Source organism: Sebastes fasciatus, chromosome 19 (genome assembly GCF_043250625.1).
Source record: "Sebastes fasciatus isolate fSebFas1 chromosome 19, fSebFas1.pri, whole genome shotgun sequence".
NCBI classification, from domain to species: Eukaryota; Metazoa; Chordata; class Actinopteri; order Perciformes; family Sebastidae; genus Sebastes; species Sebastes fasciatus.
Genome location: NC_133813.1, coordinates 11,129,595 through 11,152,968, shown reverse-complemented (window position 1 = coordinate 11,152,968; position 23,374 = coordinate 11,129,595). Strand labels below are relative to the sequence as shown.

The following is a 23,374-nucleotide window of genomic DNA, read 5'->3' as shown; positions in this document are numbered from 1 at the left end:
GATCCCTGCCCTTACTTTCTGTCGGCTGAAAATGTAGCCCTGTTTGCGTCGTTGTGTTGTTGTGGGAGGCAGGGCTGAATATAAATTCCACAGCTTAGGCCACAAATATGTGATTAGAATGTATCAGTGTCGGGCTTGTCACTCAAAAGGGTGTTCCTCCTTAGTTGTTTTTCATTTTAAAAAATAATAAAACGTTACTTAATAGTAGTTTTGACATTATTAGTCAATTAAATGAATTTCAAACAAAACCAACAATTTGGATAATCATTTCCGTCCTTTATCAAGCATAAATGTCAAACATGCTCTAGTTCCTGCCTCTCAAATGTGAGGATTTGCAGCTTTTCTCTGTTTTATATCATTGTATGTTGAATACTTTGGTCCCGATACCGATACTGGGCTTTGGGTATCGGCCGATACCGAGTACCGATCCGATACCAGTGTTTAATTAATAAACATTACTTCCTTAACAAATTAATACGTAGATATAAATTTACTGAATTGTTATTTCGTACACCATCAACTTGGTAAAAAAAAAGCTTCAGAATTGACAGGAATTATAATTCAGGTGTGAACCTTTTTAATGCAGCAACATATTGTTGAAAAGTTAAATAAGAATAAAAATTCCATTCTATAATGTATATTGTATAAAAACACAGAACTGCATTGAATAGATCATATCCGATCTAGCTATTTGAGTCAGTATCAGCTCGATATCTGATCCGGTATCGTAATCGATGCATCCCTAGTTGATTAGGCAAAGCAAGCAATTTGAAGGAAAATGTGAAGAACACTATTCATATTTAGTCAAAAATTATTTATCAATATTCAAAACGACGGTTAGCTGCAACTCTAGTTGCTACTCTGAGTCAAGTTCATGTTTTATTGTCGAATTCAGGGAGAAAACTTCATCCTTCCCCCGTTTAATCCGTGACAAACAAGGCGATGGATGAAGATGGGATGGATGCTGCCAGACAGCTTCAGTCAGAAGTGTTGATATCCTAACAAATGCAGCCACTTATTTTGGCTCATGGTAATTGTGATGACATAATTAAAACTGTAATAGCATGTGCTCATTAGTTGCACTAAGCTGCTCATTACTTGGGTAAGTGCCACATTTCTGCACAGATGTTTTGGGCAGCGTGCATCTCTCCAGCCTGTGTCAGCTCATTCAGTGAGTTTGGCAGTAAGAAAATAGAATAAAAATGAAACCAAACAGCAGCAGAAATAAAGTCGAGACAAACAGAATGAATCACAATGGTGAAATCTAAAAAAAACAGCTCTCTCTCTCTGCACCTAACCGTCTATCAAACAAGTGTGCGCGTGCATGCATGTGAATAATAGTCCTTCACTGAGATATTCAACAACAAAAGTTGCACTGAAAGAAAAGGACGTGAAACACTGTGAGTCTTTTTCTGTTAAAACAGCTGCAGAGTGCTTGAAAGTCAACATCCTTCATGGCATGCTCAGTGACAATTCTGAACACCCACAGTTCTCTTTGAGCCCACCCTCCCAAAAAAAAATAGGCACAAAAAGAAACACTGAAGAGAAAGAAGTGTGGGTTTTGTGAGGCTGCGCGGTGAATTTAGCTTTTGGAGCACCCACAGTCAGTAAAATGGAGGAGGTGATAGGCAGTGTGGGAAGAGATTGTAGGTGCCCAGAGCTGTCAGGGAGAAGAGGGGAGGTGGAAGAAATGGGACGGAGTCAAAACATGTCACAGCTTTGAAGGAGAAAGACAGGGAGGGGAGCTGAGGGGGAGGCCAAATAGGAAAAAACAGAACCACCACATTATGGATGTTTAAAGTCAAGATTGTGGATTTTGTGGATGATTAACTTGCTTCAGTAACAAGGATTTCATCTGACACATAATGGTTATTTAGCTTCAACTCATTGTGCAATTGGCACCTATAGATTCTCCTGTCGACTGATTCACATTTCCATATCATAAAAGGTGAGAGCACAAAGTCTCCCTCCTCCTCCTCTTTGATTTTCATTGGCACCAACACTCCCTTTGTTTTGTGTGTGTGTGTGTGTGTGTGTGTGTGTGTGTGTGTGTGTTTTTTAATAGAGAAGGAAAACCTCTCAGTGGTGATCTTGAATACAAAACAAAAAAAAAAATCTCAGAGAATATTTTGCAGTGAAATAGAAATACAAAAGTGCTGCAGCTTGCTGCGCAGTAATAAGCCGCGAAAAAAAATATTTGAGGGGAATTTTCTGAACACTCAGAGATGCGCCAAAGGAGGAGAAAAATCAACCCACATTGTTTATTATAAGGAGCACCAAGTGCGCTCAACTAATAATAGTGCTGATTTGCAGCATTCCTCATTCTCAATCTTTTTCCAAAACGACACAATCCTCCACATTACTTACCCATGTTGTCTCATCGGTCCGTTCCTCTCCGTCCTCCGTGTGCGCAATCCACCGCACAGATCACGACTTCCGTCCGCGTCGCCTTTTCCTTTTCCTTTTCCAGATACCTGGAGAGCACCCGGAGCTCTGCGCGCCTTTCTCACGCGAGGGGTGACTCACCTGCCTTCATTCTAAAAAAAAACTGTCTCTCGATGATAAAAACAAAGCTTTTAAAGTTTGCGCCCATGCTCCCTGACGCAGGGCAACTTTCCAGACCTGTCACACATATCCATCCAAGTGCCGAGTTGGAAGTCAAACGCCAAGGCTCTAAGAGGTTTTTATCACCCGATGCTGTTGGAACAGGTGCAACAACAGCAACACAAACGACACACAAAAGTTAAGAGGTGGAAACGAGGTGGTGGATTTAGCTGGCGGTGGATGATCGGTGCAGTCACCGGCAGAGGCAGAGGCAGGTGTCCTCTGCGCAAACATCCAGCGGAGCGTTGGAGACGCCAGGCAGCGATCATACAGGCTGCGCTGAGCTGCTGCTGCTGCTGTACTGTGCATTGGCGAGCAAGGGGCTGCGTGTGCGCGCCCGGCTGCGTGGGGGACGTGTGCGCGCGTGTGCAGGCGCGTGCATGTGGGAGAAAGAAAGGAAAAAAAAAAAAAGGAGAGAGAGAGAGAGGGAGAAAGCATTCAATGCAGTGTTTAACAGCTGCAGGCAGATTTGGTCAAATGTGAGATTTTGTTTTTTTTTTGTCCTTTTTTTTTTCTCTCTCTGTCTCCATCACCACCGACACAAACAAAACCAATGCAGGAGAACCCTCTCTACCTCTATGCCTTTCTCCTCTATATAAGTCCATTATGCAGGTGTTGTGGAGGATATGCTGATGGCTCTATGTGGTCATTATTATAGCATGAGTGGGTAGCCTGCCTGATCCCACCTCTTGTTGCATAATTATTGCTTGGATGGGAATGCTAAATGTTTTGTTGGAGCAGGGATACATGCTTTCCAAGACATTTAAAAAAAAAAAAAATTGATAACTGCAGTGAAGCATTGCAAAGTGTGTCTGATTAGGGATGAGGCATGTCATTGTCCAAACCAGAGATAGAATGGTTGTTTCAAGCCCTCATAAGTTTTGGATTTTTAGATGATTGAAAATAGGCAATTAATTAATTTTTTGGCAATAAAAATTTTTTATATTTGTGAATATCCAATGTTGGACTTGCTAACCTTAAAGATATTGATGCCTTGTTAGAATTGACCTAATTATATACAAACCTGTTTGACTGCACCTGTGCATTATCAAGTGCTACCCTGATTGCAGTTGCCTGGCAGCTGACACCAGCCGTGGTATATCCTTGAGCTGTCACTTGTTTTTATAACAATAATAATAATAATATCTTTATTTATATAGCACCTTTCAAAACAGGGTTACAGTACAGAGTGCTTCACAAATCAGCCGATTAGACTGTTATCAGGCTATTAAATAGGCGTTGTCAGTCGCTATAAGCCCCATAGATGTGGGTCAGTAGGTGCCTACTACACCCAATAGTAGGTTTTTCACTATTCACTATTCATCTATTCACATGGTAGATCACTGAAAGAAGGTATAAAAGAACATGACTTAGTGGACTCTCAAGCTATTAATACTGCGCCACTTGCTCCGACTGTCGAATAAGGCCGTGGGTGGGTTTAGATTGGAGTTAGTTGAAAGCCTGGTTCGTCACATACTGTTGCTAAAGGGTGCCTTCGTGTGTCGGTTTCTAATGCCAAGGGACACTTAACAAATGGCGGTATTTGACAAATTGGTAGTGCGAACAGGTTGGTATTTGATGCCCCGGGAATGAGACTGGGCTGCTAATAATGAGGCGGATGGGTTAATTGAATGCTTGGTGCGACCCAACAGACGCTAAAGGCGTCAGTATCAACATGCCATGGGTCGCTGCCCGTGCATTAGTATTTCACACCCTGGAAGTGAGACCAGATCTATTGCCATTTGTTCTCTCTAACAAAAGTCCTACAGCAATGACATTTCTCTCTAATTTAAAATACTCAGTTGAAGTTCTACCCACCACAGTCCATAACACTTTCAGATATTTGATTTAGTCCCCCCTTCTTCAATCATGTCACATTGTGATTCATTCCTGGGAAGGTGTTTAGTCTTCCAATTGGTACTTTATTTCGAATGATTCAGATACAAGGGATGAAACCAGACAATCAATTATAGAACTGCGTCCATTATAAGAAATGGCTCCAGCCTTACTTGACTTCTGGGTTAGCCTTGGCACACTATTTAGTGACTTAGTGAAAGTTTTATGACAGCATGACATTGAAAAGTACGAGGTTCAAAGTGAGCCAGTAGAGACGATAAACTCCGTCTTCAGTCAGGCTTTGAGCGTTGCATTGAGAATAAAATGTGGAGGCTGTTAGAGCAGCATATCAAAGCCAATGGTTTTGGAATGACATGTTCAACAATGACTTACAATATTGGCGTTCTACGTTTATGGGTCCACAATCTTTCATTATCATCCATTTCATTCTATTTTCTGCTACACGCCAGACAGTTTAGGCTACTCACCAGACGGTAGATTGATTAAAAATTCAAAGCATTTCTTAAAAGATCCTCATTTATAAGATGTTCTCTCAAGGAGAGACATGTCTTTGACTTCAATCTCTATTGGGCTCATTTTCAAAAGGCAGTGTGTATGTGTGACAGGAATCCATATAACAAGAAGATGCTGAAAAGACGTAAATACAAACAGAGATGCAGAACCTACCCTTCCAACCTAGTTGTTTGTTCCTGCTGTGGGCAAAACAGCTGCAGTGTTCGGCTTCGTGTGGTCAAACTGACAGTATCACAAGAATATTTCATGTGACAGAGCTCTTTTGAGTGACAGACCTGTTCAGTTTCTTTGAGCCAGTCACATACTAACAACAGCGCTTCTGTATTTTTGGATGGATTTCACCTAACAAGCCGAGCATTTCTCCTAGAAACTCCTCCAGGTGTGTGCGGGATTCAGCCATTCAGCTCTTTACATATCATGCACTATTGCTATTATTGCAAAGCATCCTTTTTCTAGAATTTTGCACATATTTTAATGATATTATAGTGATAACATTTATAGTGGTAGTGATAAGGTTTAGCGGAGTATAGCTCAGCCGGGAAATACACTTGAGACAAGGAGCGACAAGTGCCGTGAAATTAATGTAACAAGCGCAGGTTTGCTGCCCGATGGAGGTTTGACGACGGCCCCGTCGCCTGGAGCCTCTGTCACAAGGAGGCAGGGCCGTAAATCAGTTACGCTATAGGGATCACTCCCTCCTCCTCCTCCTCATTGACCACAGATGGGGCCTTGATGCTGGTGAGGAGGAGGAGGAGGGTCGAGCTGCAACAAAGTGCGGTGTCAGCAAAGAGATGTCAGGTAAATACAGGAGGAAGAGGAGGAAGGTCCCCATGATAGATGGGGGAACAGTGATAACACAGGGGAAAGGACAGGTGATGTCACTCAGATGAGCCGACAAGGCAGGTTTGGGGTTTGGAGTCTTTGTGCGAATAGTACAAAGACCCTCTCTTATCTTTAGCGGTATGCAGCCATGCGAGACCGTAGACTGTATATAAGAAGTGGACGTCGTCACCGTGACGTCACCCATTTGGTTTGTGGACTGCCGTTTTGAAGCCTCCAGTTCGCAATCTTGTTTTTTGGCGTTGCTATCTTGCTTGCTTGAAACTAGCGATTGATTGAGACCATAAACTCATGTTTACAATGTTTACTGAGGTAATAAATCAAGTGAGAAGTAAAGGGTCAACTCTGGAGTCTGAGAAGTGAAGCCAATACGGAAGTGCCTTAAACTTGCATTCTTTCTAATAGCCAGCAGGGGGCGACAACTCTGGTTGCAAAAAGAAGTCTGATTGTATAGAAGTCTATGAGAAAATGACCCTACCTCTCACTTGATTTATTACCTCAGTAAACTTTGTGGACATGAGTTTATGGCCTCAATCGCTAGTTTCAAGTCTTCTTTTTCTGCTTTTTAAAAGAACCCCCTCATAATTGTAACACCGATTCTACATAATGCTTACTACCATTTGTACTCTTAGATGCCATTGGAACTATTTGTATTTAAAAAAAATGTCAACCTAAATACTTCATACCTGTTTGATAGTGATAAACAGAAACACATTTCAATGTGAATCAAGTTAATGCCACTTTGTTTTGCCCTGATATTCTGGGTGCTTTGTAATCAGATGTTGCTTTAGCTTGGCACCTGAAGACACATGACGCATTTTAGTCTGCCGTCGCTGTTTATCGATATAACTGTCTTGGCTTAGCGTCACTTGACGATATGGATGACTTAAATATTTCTCCATGCTCGCCAGCTAACTATAATAACTATAATAAGCTAAGTTAAGCAGCAGCAGGAATGGTTTATTGCGCCCTGAGGGACTGATTCATGACAGATTGTCGTGATGTGTCACCATCATATCAGAGTTTCTATTGGCCCAAAGCTAACGTGGTTGGCAGCAATGGACGCAATATGTTTGTTTTATTGGCGCAAATGGTCCCAATCTGTAGATATGTACTTTTTAATTATACAGCACAATTTTATAATTCATAGCAAATCATTTCACTGACCCCATGAGAGAGTGCCCACTTTGAGAATCACTGCGCTAGAGGACATCTGCACTTGAACATTTCAGCATTTGGTGAAAGGACTATTTTTCTTGGGAGGACAGTTTCCATAGGAACTCTGTTTGGTTATTCAACTTGAAGGACTTTGACTTTGGTTTCATGTAGGCCTGTTGAGATGAAAGACATTTTTTATGGTTTCACAGCACTGAAAACAGGGACACTGTTTCTGGAAAAGATTTTCAGAGCTGTTAGCACCACTCACACAAATTCACCTCCATTGTATTGATGTATTTTCATTTTTTTGTGATTTAAGTGAACAGACCCTGGCTTGATCCGTCATGGCCATTATTTATCCCAAAAATAATGGTTGAAAAACAGGCTTTTTAGTCTGTCTGTGTTGTTATAGATGTTGCCTTGGATCAACATCTGCTTTTATCCTTATAGCCATTATGCAATCTGGGAAATTTAACACAAACTCAACTAAGAAAAGCATCTTGTTTTGTGTCTGCACATGCGAAAAGAATTCCTTGACGACATTTAATGTGACTTGACGTTTCCTCATATGCGATATAAGACAGGATTATGATGATGGATTTGGCTAATTTGTCAGTTTTATATTTGTTGGAATTACCTTCAAAGTCCACCGCCTGCAGGTGTGTATGATGAAATCATCTTGCAAATGTTGTGATGTTGCTGCGTGAAGCTATTAATATTCTGCATGATACGCTTCCCCATGTTTTGACTTTTAAAGTTCCAAAAAGCTCACTGGCTGTAAGAAGTGAGGCAAGAAAAAGGGCTTTTCTCTCATGACGTTTATTTCTTAGAGGGGTTAATCAAACTTCTCCACATTTTTCAGTGCTCTGTAGTTTTGATGTGATTAGGATAAGGATCTGTTCGTGATTCTGTTGTTGAATCATTTGCAAGTTTAAGTCGGGGGTGAAAACATTTTGTCATATCTAGGGCAACAAAATGAATAACAAATGTCTCAACTGGGCAGCCATCTTTCTTTATCACATCACCCCTGCTGCTGATGTAAGCCATTACTGTCTGAAAATTGTCACGGGAGAGTTGCCCCTCTGAAGAAGAGAAGAATGAAAGGCGTTTTGATTTTTAATGCAGAATCCAGACTTTAAAACGTAGGACCCATTGCTAAATTTGGTTTGAAACTTATTGCTGATGTAAAGTGCATTTCTACACCATGGTTAGTTGTGTTTTGTTTCCAAATTATGCCAAAAGAAAAGCCGTTCAAGTGAGATAACATTGTGTTTTAGCACAGCTTCGAGTTTGATGAAACAACATTTTTCAGCTCTCTGAAACATCAAACATTTGGTGTTAGTCACTCTCAATTTAAAGAACAAAGGCTGGTTTCCAGACTCCCCATTTTCCACCAACATTCAACAAGGAGAGAAATCTGTTCAAGAGGCAGAGATAAGGGCATCTCTACCAGGAGCTCACAATGCTGAGCAGCCACCAGACATGATGCAATCACTGCCACGCCTGCCGTGTTCATCAACCAGTTGGCTCGCTACGTGTATTGATATAACCACTCACCCACCTTTTGTTTGAACACACAATACCTGTGAATAACTGAAGTAAAAGTAGAAGGCTGCAATAAAAGAGTAAATAAAAAAACACTTCACTTCATTCCACTTCAGAAATGAATCATTAAGATGTTAGGCAGTTCATCATTTCTTCTCTATTGTCAATTTTATATTGCTTTGAAAACATCTCCTTCAAACATTTATTTTATTCAAGTTTCTCGCCCAAAACTTCATTTTACAAAATTACATTTGAACTCATCATGATAATGCTATAATTTACCTTCGCCCAATACACATTTTTACTGAATAGAGCATCATAATACAAGTCAATGCAACCTCCATTAACATTAGCTGGTTAGTTCCGTGCTCTCGGCAGACAAGCTGGTCACTGAGACTACTCTGAGCAGCACACACATGCTTTTAAGGCTGTTCCTCGGCAGGTTATTTTGGAATTGCAGTTGTGACAAATTGAATGCTTTATGTCTTCTTTATGTTGTGCGTTTGTGTGTGTGTATGTGTATGTGTGGCTGTGACGTTACTGTCGGTGCCGCTGTGTGCCGATGTGAAACTATCATGCGGCACGTGTGTAAATGTGACCGGCAAAAAATTGGAAATATGAAAGTGATCGGCCAGTCGCCGGTCATGACCGATCAGCTGAAAACTAGCCAGTTTCGATTGGCTGCCGATCTATCGGTGCATCTCTAATAGTAGATAGTAAATTTATAATCATATACATAGTCTGAATTTAGTTGTTCTTCAAGTAGTGTTATTATGGTAAGGCGTTCGCCTCGCTCAGAGGTGGCTCACGTTACTGAAGTCTTGGAAAAAGAGGAGTGAGCGGAGGGGTTTCTTAGTTGGTTGCAATCTGCAGCCACACTACAAGATGCCACTAAATCCTACACACTTTACCTTTAAGTTTGCAGAGCCACCAGCTCTTTAAAGACGCGGGAAGTACCTCGTCTTCGTCATATTCCTTAGATTATGTGATGAGCCAGCTGTCGCTCTGAGTGGAGTGCTGCTGCATCAGATCTGCATAGCAGTGGTGTTCAATTACGGCCCTTGATTAACAGAAGCCTGCTGGTTTTCTATCCCACCAGGTTGATGATTCGATTTATCAGGTTTCCAAAGTCTATAATCAAACCCCTTATTTGAATGCTGAAATTAAAGGCAGCAGTTGGGATCCACGGCTATATCACTACGAACGCTGCTGTTTACATGTTTCCGTGACATTATTTTAGGACATTCATCTCTTCAGTTTCCCAGTATAACTTTTAAATTACCAAAGTCACTGACTTTCTTCAGTCACATCAAATAACACAAACCAAATGAACTAAAAAAAAACACAGTGCCTGCATTGTATAAATATGAATAATCTGAATTAGTCTTTGAGGATATTTGAACTAATTTCGGCACTTACTGTAAAATAATAAACTGCCCCATTGCACCTTTTAAAACCACTTCTTATTGACTGTTGAAAAATGTCATGAGTCATGACATCAGCTGTTAAGACGACTCAAACTGCAGCAAAAATCAATAGTAGCTCATATCAAAGCTTATTGAAGTTCTGCAAGGAGACATTACACAGCACATAGGTGATAACTCGGTGTTGTCTCACTCACCATGTTGTGTTTAATGGATTTACAAGCTGGACAGTTCCATTAACTCATATTGTCCCAAAAGGAGAAGTGATGACTAAGCTGTCCGTGCAGTGACATGTCTACTGTATTTGTATTTTTTTTTTTTGCTATTTTGTACAAGAATACAAATACAGGATGCATAACATCTTTTTTTTTTATTTGTTAGAAAATACAGTGGGAGGTTATGATATAATACTGCATAATTAATATGATAGATGAATGTTGATGCTGCATCCAGATGAATATTTACTGATGGAATGAGTCACTCATTCATTCATGAATCTAAATGATAAAATGCTACTAAGTATTTTCACTTTCTCCCAGTCAGACACAAAATGAAAACGTTGGTGAGTATTTCACATGCACTTGTGAACCTCTTCCTGCTATATTGTAACTGAGGCAAACACAGAGTGTACTTGCAGGTAATTGGAATTGGCTGGAATGGTAAACAGCAAGGACTTATGTAAAGGGAGCTACAAATATATACAGAAGCCCTGAGAGGAAGGTGAGAAAAAAAATCTGGTGATCCATTTTCTAAGTCTGCTCTAAATTGCTGTTTTTATGACTTAAAGGAACGAATGTAGTACTGACAGCTAGCGCTTAAAATGGGTACTGGAGTCTGAATTCAAAACATCAGAGCCGTGGTCCGTCCGCTCCTCCGTTATGACTGATAGCAGTTAGCGCTGCAATTTGAGGGTTACCTTCCAGACACGACCGCGTTAGCCTCTGATCAGCAGTAGTCGGAATTCTACAATTTTATTTAGTAGATGCTTTTTTTCAAAGCGATGTACATCTGAGAGTTCGTACAACACAAGCAAGGATCTAAATAGGAGGGCACAATGTGAGTAAGTGCCAACAACAGCTTCTTTTTCAACGAATCACCACACCTGCTGTGTGTCTCAAATACTCGCTGCCTTGATAACTCAGCTGCACACGGACCACAGAGTGATGTGCCGAGGCTTTTCAGGTCGGGTAGAATCTAATGTTATGTTATCTCTGTTGATCCAGTTCGTTGGCTTACTTCCATGGCTGCAGAAGGCTGTGTTTTGGCAACGGGGTGTTGAAATGGGCAGTGGACGGGATCACACCGGCCAAAACAAAAAAAGGACGTTACGGACCGGAATGGAAATGTCAAAGGAGAACATTCTGGCTGTAGCGTTGTTGTCGGAGAAGACAATATTTCAATTTAGCATGTTTCCTTTCCTCTCTGATGACATATCATGGTCATTTTATGATGTATTACACTAAATATATCACATATTGGTCCTTTAAGAACAGATAAAAAAAGGTTTTGCCAAGATAATGTTTCTAAGTTCCTTTTTTTCCATCCGTGAAATGGGTGGAAAAAAATTGCTAGGTGAATATATATTTATTTTAATTTTTTTTTCCATGGAGGATCTTTTTTTTTTTCAGCGTTTGTTGTTGCAATACTCATTTCAAGACAAGAGGCTGAATTGCACCACTACCTCATGTTCTGAATGGGTCTAAAATAATTAATGTTTTCTTCCAGCTGAGTTGCAATTTACATAACTTGCTAACACACAATATATATGTAACATCTGTTTAGAGTGTATTGAAAATGCATTGTGCGTTATGCATTCAGTGAAAAAAAATGCATTGGCTTTTTTATCCCACCTGTTTCACAGATAAAATAAATTAAGGAACTTAGACAAATTGTCCTGGCAAAAAAAAAAATTGTTTCACTTGTTCTTAAATCATAAACACAAGAATGAAAACAATTTAGATCAGACTTAGAAAATGGATAACTAGAATCTTTTTTTTCTCACTTGCCTTTCAAGGCCTCCGCAAATACAGAATGATGAAGAGAAGAAAATAAAATCCCTTATAAGGCTGGCTTCTCTGATAAGCAAATGTTATACAATGTCAAAAACAGAGTTTGATATCAAAGGTTGAAAATACATGAAAAATTGTAGTTGCGTAATCTTGGCGGCATGTAATCTAAGCCGATGCAAAGTCAAGGACGGGTGATGTCATTTTTTATAAATCATACACAAGCGGGGGCTTCGGGCCTAATGTCTTTTCTTAACTAGACTAAACGGTGCATGTTAGATTTGACATGAATTGTGAGCATGCATATCAATTATTCACCATTATAACCGGAGGTCAGTCAAGCAAGATAAGGTCACATTAGCATAATAAACCACCGCTCATCCTGTCCAGTGAAGTTTTATCGATACACAACACTGACAGCCAGAAATCATTTCGGTGCGTGATCTCAAATTAGTGTGTAATGTAATTTCTCAAAGCGAACATATGGATGCACATCTCAGTGATCACAGGCGACTTTGCCACAAGCCCATCTATAAAAAGACCCCGAACACCCAGGTAACATTTCTTTTGAAATCGTTGAATCAGCAAACGCAGTTCAAACAGATTTACAGTATATTCCAAATGCTACCGTGGCTGCGAGGAAATAACACTCTGAACAATAAACCCTTATAGCCTGTGCCAGTAGACTCCCACCAAGACCAGTCAGCCAGACCTCAAGAGGCAAGAGTGACTGAAAGTCCTGACCGATCAATTGGAGATCGCAGATACATCTACAAATCTGATTAACAACAAGAGATGTCAGCACAGAAATCCTATCACCCAGTCCACCAGAGAGCTCTGACTAAAGCCTGAAACAAGCACAGGGATGAATGTGAGCTCTTCCCAGCAGCTGTGGTGCTGTTGTCCACGAGCAGATCACAGTTTTATCCCTACTTGTAGAGTTAAGAGGAGCAGACGAACTGGCATCTAAGAAGCACACTACCTGGTGAGAAGCAAGGCATGGAAGAAGAAGAATCCCCACCACAGGAGGTGTTTGCCGTCTTGGCATAGGCCAGCAAACTGTTCGCTGGCTCGGTAAATCTGGAAGCAGCACTCTCCAAGGCTTGCTAGGGCAGCATGACCGAACATCCAAGCCATCGGAAACTGTGCAAGCCATGTGTGGTCAAAGTCAAAGGTTTGCCTGCAAGGCTCTCTATCCATTAAAGCAAATGTGTGCAATGAGGCATCACTAAGGATCTGGACCCCCGGTGCCAGCACTGTCTGGGACAGGTCTTCTACTTAGAAAGAGCTAGGGCTGCACAATTATGGCCAAAATGAGAATCAAGATTATTTTGATCAATATTGAGATCATGATTATTTATCACGATAATTCATAGATTTTAGGGACAAAATATTTTTATTGCACTTTCACATTTAAATAAACCTTGTTTTCACTTCCACGTTGTGCTACATTCCTGCTAATGTACAAATCTTTGCATCAAAATAAGACTTAAAATAAGGTTTTTCCTTCACCTGAATTCAGTGCATTTTCATTTTGACGGGCAAAACGAGTATTATACAGTATATTATTCTTCGACTCTGGACTGTAACTGTCTATTAGTTTAGGAAGCGCTTGATTAGACATGCAGCTAAGTTTTCTATGAGTGGAGTACGCATTTTTAAACTTCAATTTCGCTGTTGATCACGTTCAGTTGATTGTGGGAAGTCAATTAATATTTGATTACTTGTGCAGCCCTATAAAGAGTTTCCAATATTACCTATTAGAGTCGCTGTTTTATGGCGCTTTGTTATTTCAGTCAGCGACATACCCTCATCAGGCCCCATGCAAAATACATAATCTGGGGACACTATAAAAAAAGGCTACAGCAGATTCTGTATTTTGCTCGTGGGCCAGAACATAGCTTCCCTACCAGCGACGACACCTCATAAACCAGCAACCAGGGCCCTGCAGGAGCTCTGGGACCATGTGGGAAGTGAAGGAAAGACCTGGGGCTGACACACATGGGGTCTGGCCTCAACAAAAGGACATGGTTAACATTAAAAGTGAATGGCTGAGGAACCATTCAGGAGTCTGTAACTGCTATTTCAGGTGCCAAGTCCAAGGCTATTTGGATAGTTGTTTGAATTGGAAATTATACTGCTCTGTTAAAAAAAACATTTAAGGAATTACAACTGGTTCCCTGGGAGGTAAGAGTAGAGGTTTGTAGGGCTGCTCCCTCTTAGTCGATTAGTCAACTAATCGGTTGTTTTGGTCTTAGTCGACTTAGATTTCTTTATTTGATTAGTCATTTTTTATGCATTTTTCATGCTGAATGACGAAATTCAAAGAAACTTATGAGCACATCTCTGGTAAACACACAATTCAAATTGGTGCATTTGTGTTATTCTTTGTGAAGAAACTCAGCTAATCAATTAGTCAACAAAATCTTGCGTTAGCCGACTAAGAATTTATTTGGTCGAGGACAGCCCTAGAGGTTTTAAGAGGTGTTCTCAACACCTTCTTCCTCCCCATAAGGAGGTCATAAAAGAGGCAGTCTGAGACTCCAGTTTACAAAACACCCTCCTTAGCCGAATGCAACGGGTTGAGAAGCTCACAGGACTCGAGAAGGCAGCATCTTAGCAGCACACAGACATTGCAATTCATGTATGTATCCTCAGTCCCCTCTCCGAGGTGATCAATACCGAGTCGAGAGCGGCATCTGTCACGGCCATCTTCAGGTTGAGGAGGCTCAAGGCAAACAGTGAATACCATGCTGGGAGAAAAAGGAAAGTAAACAAATCACAACTATCGGAGATCACACTCAAAAATCATTGCTAGATAGCAACAGATGTCGTGTAATTCCTCCACTGGCACTGGTGTAAGGTTCAAAACATCCTGCAGTGCGGACTGCAAACACTATCAAAGCCAAAAAGATGCAATGAAACATCCAAAAATCTTACTGGTATAGTGATGCAAAAACAACCTTCACTCATAGACAAGCCAATAATTAAGGTACTGTGACTACTGAATTAAGACACAACTAATGTTGTGAGGCAAAAGCACCTTCTAAGTCAAGTAATCCACAAATTGGAAAAACGCTAACCATATTATACCATGTTACAAATACAATGTTGCAAATAACCTAGAATGTAACCAAGTTTCTGAAGGACTGTTTCTCACCAAAACAAAGTGGATGATGAAGTTTTATGAGGGAACAAAACTGTGCAGTCTCTGGAGGATGAAAAACCGCACCACCAACTGCAAAAGACTGACAGCAAAGCCAACAGCAAACATAGCGCTTTATTGAGCTATGGCTGACCTGGAGACACTAGCCGCTTGAGTGATTGCAAAACGAAAAAAGGCAAAGTGAACATTATTGGTGTGTGACGTGTAGTGCAGTGAAAAGTACCTGTAGCATAGGAGCCTTTGTTATAATATATACTTGAATTGCATTAGCACCACCATACAGTAGCTGCCATTAAGGTCCTTGAGGACTTAGGGCCCTATTTAAACTATATCTATAGCACATGGTCTAAAGTGAATGGCGCAAGTGTTCAACTCCACTGAAACTTTTATCAGTTACTCCGTTTTTGTTTCGTATTGTGAATGACATCATTCGTACTGCCTCTGTAGAAATCAAGTCTTTGCTAATATCTAATGGTATCTGATGTTATTTCATGAGATATACAGCATTTATGTATGTTTTCAATGGTGTCTGTATATAAATATGTAAGATAACAGCATTTTCCCCGTGGGTTCGTTTGGCACGAGTTAATGAGTTGTCACGGCAACCAACTGCAAAAAAATGCATCACATCAAAAGATGTGGGGTAAAGGTATTTTACTGGTGTCTGCTGCAGCGTAGATTGTTAGCTAATGTTATTTCACAGATAAAAACAGCATCCACCGTTAGACCTGAAAATGTTTAATTTAGGTGAGGGACAGAGGCAGCTATAAAGTGACACAATAAGCACTTGGTTTCCATGGCAACCAATCGGCCAGCGTCCACTTGATAGCATATGATGTGAACAAGTCCTCCCCACTGGAAATGCCATGGTTTGAGACTATTTTTCAAAGATCAGACCGCAGTTTTTTATTTCTTTGTTGGATTGGTTCGTTTCTTTTCTGCAACAAGGTCTGATGGATCACAATTCTCTTTTTTTTCTGGTGGTTAATGTTTTTTTGAAGGCTGCCTCTGGCCGACAGCTGCCTTGTCAGTCAGTCAGTCAGTCAGTTCTGATTTAGTTGCATTTTAGTTATTCTGATAATAATAAAACAATAAATGAGTTTCTTGTTTTATTAAAGTCTGAAGCAGTGCAGTGATAACATCCCAAGCTCTCTGGTCATGTCATAATAACGCAGATTCCCCCATTAGTGCCACATCACACAATAAATGATCTAATAATACTGCTAACCTTCTCATCGTTTTTTTTTTTTTTAAATCTATAATATATGTTGAATTTAACACAATTAGTGTATTTAGCTAGTATTTCACTTTATTATATGTTTTATTGAAGTTGTCGAGAGAGTACAGCCGAAGAAAAATCGCCATCAGCTTAGACTGAGTGAAGGACAAGGAGGTACAGAGATTTAAATGTGCATTTAAGAGTAGATGGCAGCTAATTACCACCACAGCCGCCGGCGGACCTCGGTTAAAAAGTTGGCCTTGTTGCAGCCCTGGCTCTGGCAGTCAAACAGTATGAATCAAACCAATTTAGTAATTATATATACTCAAAGTAATCTGTGCCAATTTACAATCAGTGGTGACATTTAGTTTCAGTGCAGGAGGGAGTGTGATGTGAAGCACAGAGGAAAAGAATACAGCTTACTGACTTATAGTCGACCTCTGGACTCTAAAGCACCACCACTGGTTGGTTGCAGAGTTCAACCAAAGGGTGTATTGTACTTCAATGTCTTTTAATCACTTGTCAGGCAAGTAGATTTCTGATCCACTCGTCAATTTTTACATGCACCTATATACAAATTGTTTTATTTATCAGCAGTTTATCAAAAATCAACAAAGTTAATCATCGTGTTTAATCACCGACAAGGCAAAGCCCACTTAGCTGCCATTAGGAATGCTAATTTTGATTTTCCTGAGCGATAGGCGACCCTCGTCAACCTATCATTAACCGCTAACCGACAAGATTAGTGCGTTGCATGCAGCGGTGCTGTGGTTTTAGTGCTTAACAAGCTGCCCAGCTGCAACGATAAGCCGACGCACAAATTATGGTTGAATCCATAATTTATCACCAGCTGCAGTGTATGCGCAAAACAGACAGCTGAGTCCCCTGTTCACCCGTCCGGGAGGGTTAGCACCCACGATGCTGTGTGCATTGTCGTGGACACATGAAGCCCCTTTTTCCAGTAAAAATCTCCACCGCATCATTTAGTTTAGCTGCAGGGTTGTCAGCTGTGTGTCTGCCCGGCATAACATTAGCGAGTATCCAACAGATTATGTGTTTGGCGGCGGTGAATGTAGGGTTGTCGGACAATATTTGTCATTGTTTTGTGTTGTTAATTGATTTCCAATGATAAATATATACATACATTTGCATAAAGCAAGCATATTTGTCCACTCACATGTTGATAAGAGTCTTAAACACTTGACAAGTCTCCCTTTAAGATACATTTTGAACAGATAAAAGAAATGTGCGACCCTTTTGCCTGATCGGGCAAGTGATTTGCTAGACTTACTGGCCCAATGTGGAATTTTACTTGCCCCGGGAAATCTGGCAATCCTTATTGTTTAGCCCTTGGTTGGCACTGTTGAGAAAATAAATAGGTAATCCTGCACTCAGAGATGGAAAACCTTTTCCGATCAAAAACTCTTGGCAGTGTTTAATATGACTTTTGTGCCCTTTTGAGTTTCAATGAAGGCAACAGTTGTATTCGTTTATGCAGGAAAGGCTTCAGGGAGGCTCATCATGCTCTGTCACTGTGAACACATAAGACTTTTTAAACGTTAACACAATCCTATATCCTACACACTACTGCAAGTGTTATTCTAAGTGAGAAATTATGTAGATGTTGCTGCAAACCAGGACTTACCCTTCCAATGACACTGATACGCATGGTAACAGATACATACATAAAATGCTTTTGTCATACTGAACTATAAAATATAATATTTAGCCAAGTGTAACAGGGTCATTACTTCTATATCTTGTTCTTTGGTTGTTATAATTAAACAAAATTGATCTGGTTACAGTTTATTTTGACTCGGAGAACCTTTGGTTTGTTTTTTGCCAAGGTGGTCGCCCTTTTGTACAATTATCCTGTGGGAGAGGAGCTGGAAATGGGCAGTAGATTTAACACGGAGGTTCTGTTTCCTTATGTGTTTATCAGAATAAATAGAGGCCAATTATAAAGAGATCCTGGTGTCACGGCGTCTTTACTATCTGACCAACACTACGCAGGAATCCCACGGTCACACAAGCATAATAGTTTTTGAAACTGACCTGTTTATTCTATGCTCCATATTTAACAAATGGTAAATGTCACGGTTATAGTAACTGGTTCCTTCCTTAAGTATAAATTCACCCGTGACATCTACATTCATAGTTGGTTGGCAAATATTCAGAGATTGCTGAGTTGTTGTTTTTTTTTTTTTTTTTTAATCTGTTGAGGATAAAGAATCAAGGACTTCCTTTTCAGCGAAACCGATAAAAGGAGAACCTCTCGCTTAGTGTACTTTATTTGGAGCTGAAGATGAAGTTTCAGTTTTTCAATTTGTACCATTTCATACAGGATAATCTTAATAGAATCTTCAATGTGTGTGTGTGAGCGTTGTGTGTGTACGGTCTGCGTGTGTGTCTGAACGAGCCGAGACAGAGAGAAACACGGGGAAAGACAAAGAGAAAAGAAGCTGCTTCTCATCAATCTAGGAGACAGTCATCAATGTTCATTTGTACGGCTCTCCTGAGGCAGTCAAACAGTCTAAGTGTAGTTTAGCTATCAAGCAACTGACTGGAATGGCTGCTTTTGCTGTTTCGTATGAAGGTCAGCTAGATAGCCATCTATTTTGCTGTGTATCCAAAACCCTGCATGTTGTACCGAGAAGCGATAGGCGAGCACGTCATTAAAAATATATAAGTTTGAAATGTTAATAACGGAATACATGACAGTATTCACATGCAGAGGGAGTCCAACTCAGTTTAGTCTGCCTCTAAGTGGGTGTCCCACTCATGATGTACAGGCATAAGCTGCAGATTTGGTTGCTAGGCTGCCGACTCGTGAACGTGTGCAGTGCTACACATAGAAGGGAACCAGCAAGCAGCAGCAGCAAAGATTCATTTACGCAGTGTTGTTTTCCTCAGTCGACACACAAACACTTTCCACCTTGAGTATAGCTACTGTATAGACAATAGGCCTCTATACAGTATAGCTACTGTATAGAGGCCCATTGTCTGCACTTTGTTGTTCTGCTCCTTTATCTTCTTAATTAGATTTACTGAACCTTCTATTTTTTTTTTCAGTTTAAGATTTATTTTTTTCACATTTAATTACGTAGATATTTTTTATGTGTTCAAAATGTACCTTAAAGGGAGATTTGTCAAGTATTTAATACTCTTATCAAGATGCGAGTGGGCAAATGTGCTGCTTTATGCAAATATACGTTATGTATATATGTATTATTGGAAATCAATTAACAAAACAAAACAATGACAAATATTGTCCAGAAACCCTCACAGGTACTGCATTTAGCATCAAAAAATATGCTCAAATCATAACATGGCAAACTCAAGCCCAACAGGCAAAAACAGCTGTCATATTCAGCATTGTCATTTTCAAAGTGGTCCCTTGACCTCTGACCTCAAGATATGTGAATGAAAATGGTTCTATGGGTACCCACGAGTCTCCCCTTGACAGACATGCCAACTTTATGATAATCACATGCAGTTTTGGGCAAGTCATAGTCAAGTCAGCACACTGTCACACTGACAGCTGTTGTTGCCTGTTGGGCCTGAGTTTGCCATGTTATGATTTGAGCATATTTTTAATGTTAAATGCAGTATCTGTGAGGGTTTCTGGACAATATTTGTCTTTGTTTTCTGTTGTTAATTGATTTCCAATAATAAATATATACATACATTTGCATAAAGCAAGCATTTTTATCCACTCCGATGTTGATAAGAGTATTCAATACTTGACGAATCTCCCTTTAAGGTACATTTCGAACAGAAAAAAAAAAGTGCGATTATTTTGTGATTAATTGCTACTATTCATGGACAATCATGCGAGTAATCGCATTCAAATATTTTAATCAAATGAAAGCCCTATCATAAAGTGGGCATGTCTGTAAAGGGGAGACTCGTGGGTACCCATAGAACCATTTTCATTCACATATCTTGAGGTCAGAGGTCAAGGGACCCCTTTGAAATTGGCCGTGCCTGTTTTTCCTCACCAAAATTTAGCGCAAGTTTGGAGCGTTATTTAGCTTTCTTTGCTACAAGGTAGTATGACATGGTTAGTGGCAAATTAGTGGCATTAAAACTAATTTGCGTTAACACCTTATTATCGAATTAACTTTGACAGCCCTAGTAGAAATACATTGAAAGAAACCATTAAACATACTGCTTATGTTTCATACTTAATTATGTGGGTGTTTTTAACAGCACTAATCAATTTGCCAACTTAAGACAGGCTAAACATGCATGTATATAACCTCTGTCTGCAATCAACAATCAGGTCCACAGGGTGTCTGCAGGCAGGAACCACACTGCTCCCCCATGCCAGCACCACAACGCAGCCCCCTACTGCACGTCAGCACCACAGCTTTGTCAGTGTTGCCCAGAATACCTGTTACACGGTTCAAAGATTGGATACAATACCACTCTCTTCCTATGTGCCATTTTTCTTAACAGGGTCTAGTATATAGCGATGGTAGTCATGGAAACGAGCTAACCAGATCGTAGCCTCTATACATATGTAATAAGTGGGATGTGGAGATAAACGTTGCACAGGTTCCAGACTCCACATATGCCCATGTGTGGAACAATAACATCAAATATTTTGTGCATGAGCTCCCAGTAGGCGACTGCAAAGTCTCACATGAATGACTGCAAACCTGCCTCTTATGAATTATGTTTAAATGCAGCTTATTTGTATCATCTAATGCAATAATAATGGCAACATTCAGCGCCAGTGCAGATGTGTCATAAAACAAAATAGTCCTAGGGTGGAAACGCCTGGAGTGGATTAAGTGAGTGATGCTTAAGCTCTAAAAGCTTCAGAACTATGTACACAAAACACATTTCTGGGAAAAGTGGTGTGTTGGCGTCATGTAACAAAGTCCTTCAACTTGAAATGATGTGATGGCCAGATGGAGACACTAATACAAATGCTTATTTGTGGCAATTAGGGCTGTCAAAGTTAACACGATAAAAACGCATTAACGCAAATTGCGATCTTTAAATAACCTCTCAAATATCCGACGTGTCGCCGTCAGTCTTTCGGAGGATGTAGTGGGCTCAGTGTTAAAGCTAAAGTGGAAAACCCAAGGAATCCATCGGCACCATGTCATACTAGCTTGTTGCGAAGGAGGCTAAATAAGGCTCCAAACTTACGCTAAATTTCGACGAGGAAAAACTGGCATGGCCATTTTTAAAGTGGTCCATTGACCTCTGACCTCAAGATATGTGAATGAAAATGGGTTCTATGGGTACCCACATGTCTCCCCTTTACAGACATGCCCACTTTATGATAATCACATGCAGTTTTGAACAGGTAAGGTACATTTTGAACAGATAAAAAACATGTGATTAATTTGCGATTAACTCTGGACAATCATGCGATTAAATATTTGAATCGATTGACAGCAATACTTCTCATTAAATTACAACTTTATTCTCATAATGTTACTTTTTTCTCATAATATTACAGTAAGACTTCTCAGCAAACACAGATATGTGGGGAATGTTTTGAACATGAGCAGAAATCTTGCTGAACCACATATGATATATTAAAGTCCAGGGGTTTGTAATTTCATTAAAATTAATTAAAGTATCATTGATGTGGATGGGTACCAGACGCACATTTAAAGATGTTGCTTCCCCAAACCAAAGCAAGTCATGCCTACATGTATGCAGGGATAACATTAAATGAGAAGTTGATCTGCAGGAGAATAAATATTTGAGTGCCAGGATTTTCTCTCTATTCAAGGTAAGACGGAGTTGGTTGTAAACATGTCTGGGGCAAATGGTGAGAAGCTTACAAAGGACAACACACGTCTGGCTCCCAAGGCTAAAATCTGAATTGAGTCTGAGTGTTGACGGGATGATTCAGTTTAATAATAATGATAATCATTTTATAAATATAGCAATTTCTTTTCTTTTTTTTTTTTTTAAACAGAGTTACAAAGAGCTGTACTTACATAAAAAAACAAAACAATGAAAAGTCAATGGGTCTGGTAGCAAAACAAGTATTACAGGGGCAATTATGAATATCAATATAGAATAATAACATTTATTTTAACAACAAACTGACAATGAAATAAGTGAAAACCAAACCGTAGGTGAGAGAAATCACTCTGATTGGCTGTTCAGCTTAAATGAATCAGTGCACGAGAAGAGAAACGGAGGTGAAGAAAGCAAGCTAACGAGTTAAATCAAAAGGACGAACACAAAAGGCTCTTCTCATTTTTCATCTTCATCTCATCTGATCATTCCAATACACGGATATTTTCGCAACGACATGGCCTTCTGGAATGAAGCTAAGTGGTGAGTGACATTGGTGTGATAATTGTTGACAGACGCCGCTATGTTTCATTTACGTATCATATCAACGGCTTGTATATCTGCAGTCCTCAGTCTTCCGGTTTCCCTTTTTGAATGACGAATACAGACTACCGCGAAGAGAGAGTTATTTCATCTACTACTGCCGCCTGAATTTTGTGTTTCCCATTACATAAGTAAAGACATTTCCAGAATAAATTGATGCATAAAAATTCACAAGAATGCAGGAAATTATGTTTGATGCTCAACATTTCAAATAAAAAATAAGTGTCGGGGCTTTTTTATGCTCCTTTGTCTGCTGTAGATTATTTCTGTAAAGAGATCGAAATAGATAACAGCTTCCTTATTAAGTGTTTCTGGCTGCTGTGCTCATATGGTACTGGACTGGAGCTGCTGAGAGCCATTAAAAGTTGTTGTTTAGTCGTTTTATTTTTGCTCTTTTGTCTTGTGTTGTGGTGCTGAGCTGGGAGCTCCAGCAAAGTTAAAATGTTTCTTTGTATTTATGTTTCTCTTGCTCCATCTGTCTCTCTCATCAGTCAAGTTTTCGTCCAAATTGAGTGCAATTTTGACTGGATTTCCCCAAAAAGAAATGCTAATTAATGTGCATTTCCATCCACTGCTGTTCTGTGAATATTAGAAGTTGGGCGCATCGAGAAACAGTTGGTGGCTGGCTCTCCTGTCAGGCACCATTAAACCATTGCAGAAGAAGAGG

General features: G+C 40.0%; 1 protein-coding gene across 3 annotated transcripts in view; it reads right to left on the bottom strand.

The window, feature by feature from the left end:
• The window catches only part of lrrtm4l1 (leucine rich repeat transmembrane neuronal 4 like 1), a 143,707-nt gene that overhangs the window by 48,641 nt on the left and 71,692 nt on the right, over positions 1 to 23,374 (bottom strand). Inside the window, exon 1 of one of the 3 annotated variants that reach the window (XR_012591633.1) lies at positions 2,368 to 2,943. Coding sequence is in view for 2 of the 3 variants with exons in the window: in XM_074617817.1 (XP_074473918.1) it covers positions 2,368 to 2,371 (4 nt within the window). In the remaining variant the exon portion in view is untranslated. Of the gene's footprint in view, positions 1 to 2,367; positions 2,944 to 23,374 lie in introns of those variants that run through there. The other 2 variants (XM_074617817.1, XM_074617818.1) reach the window with 2 other exon arrangements.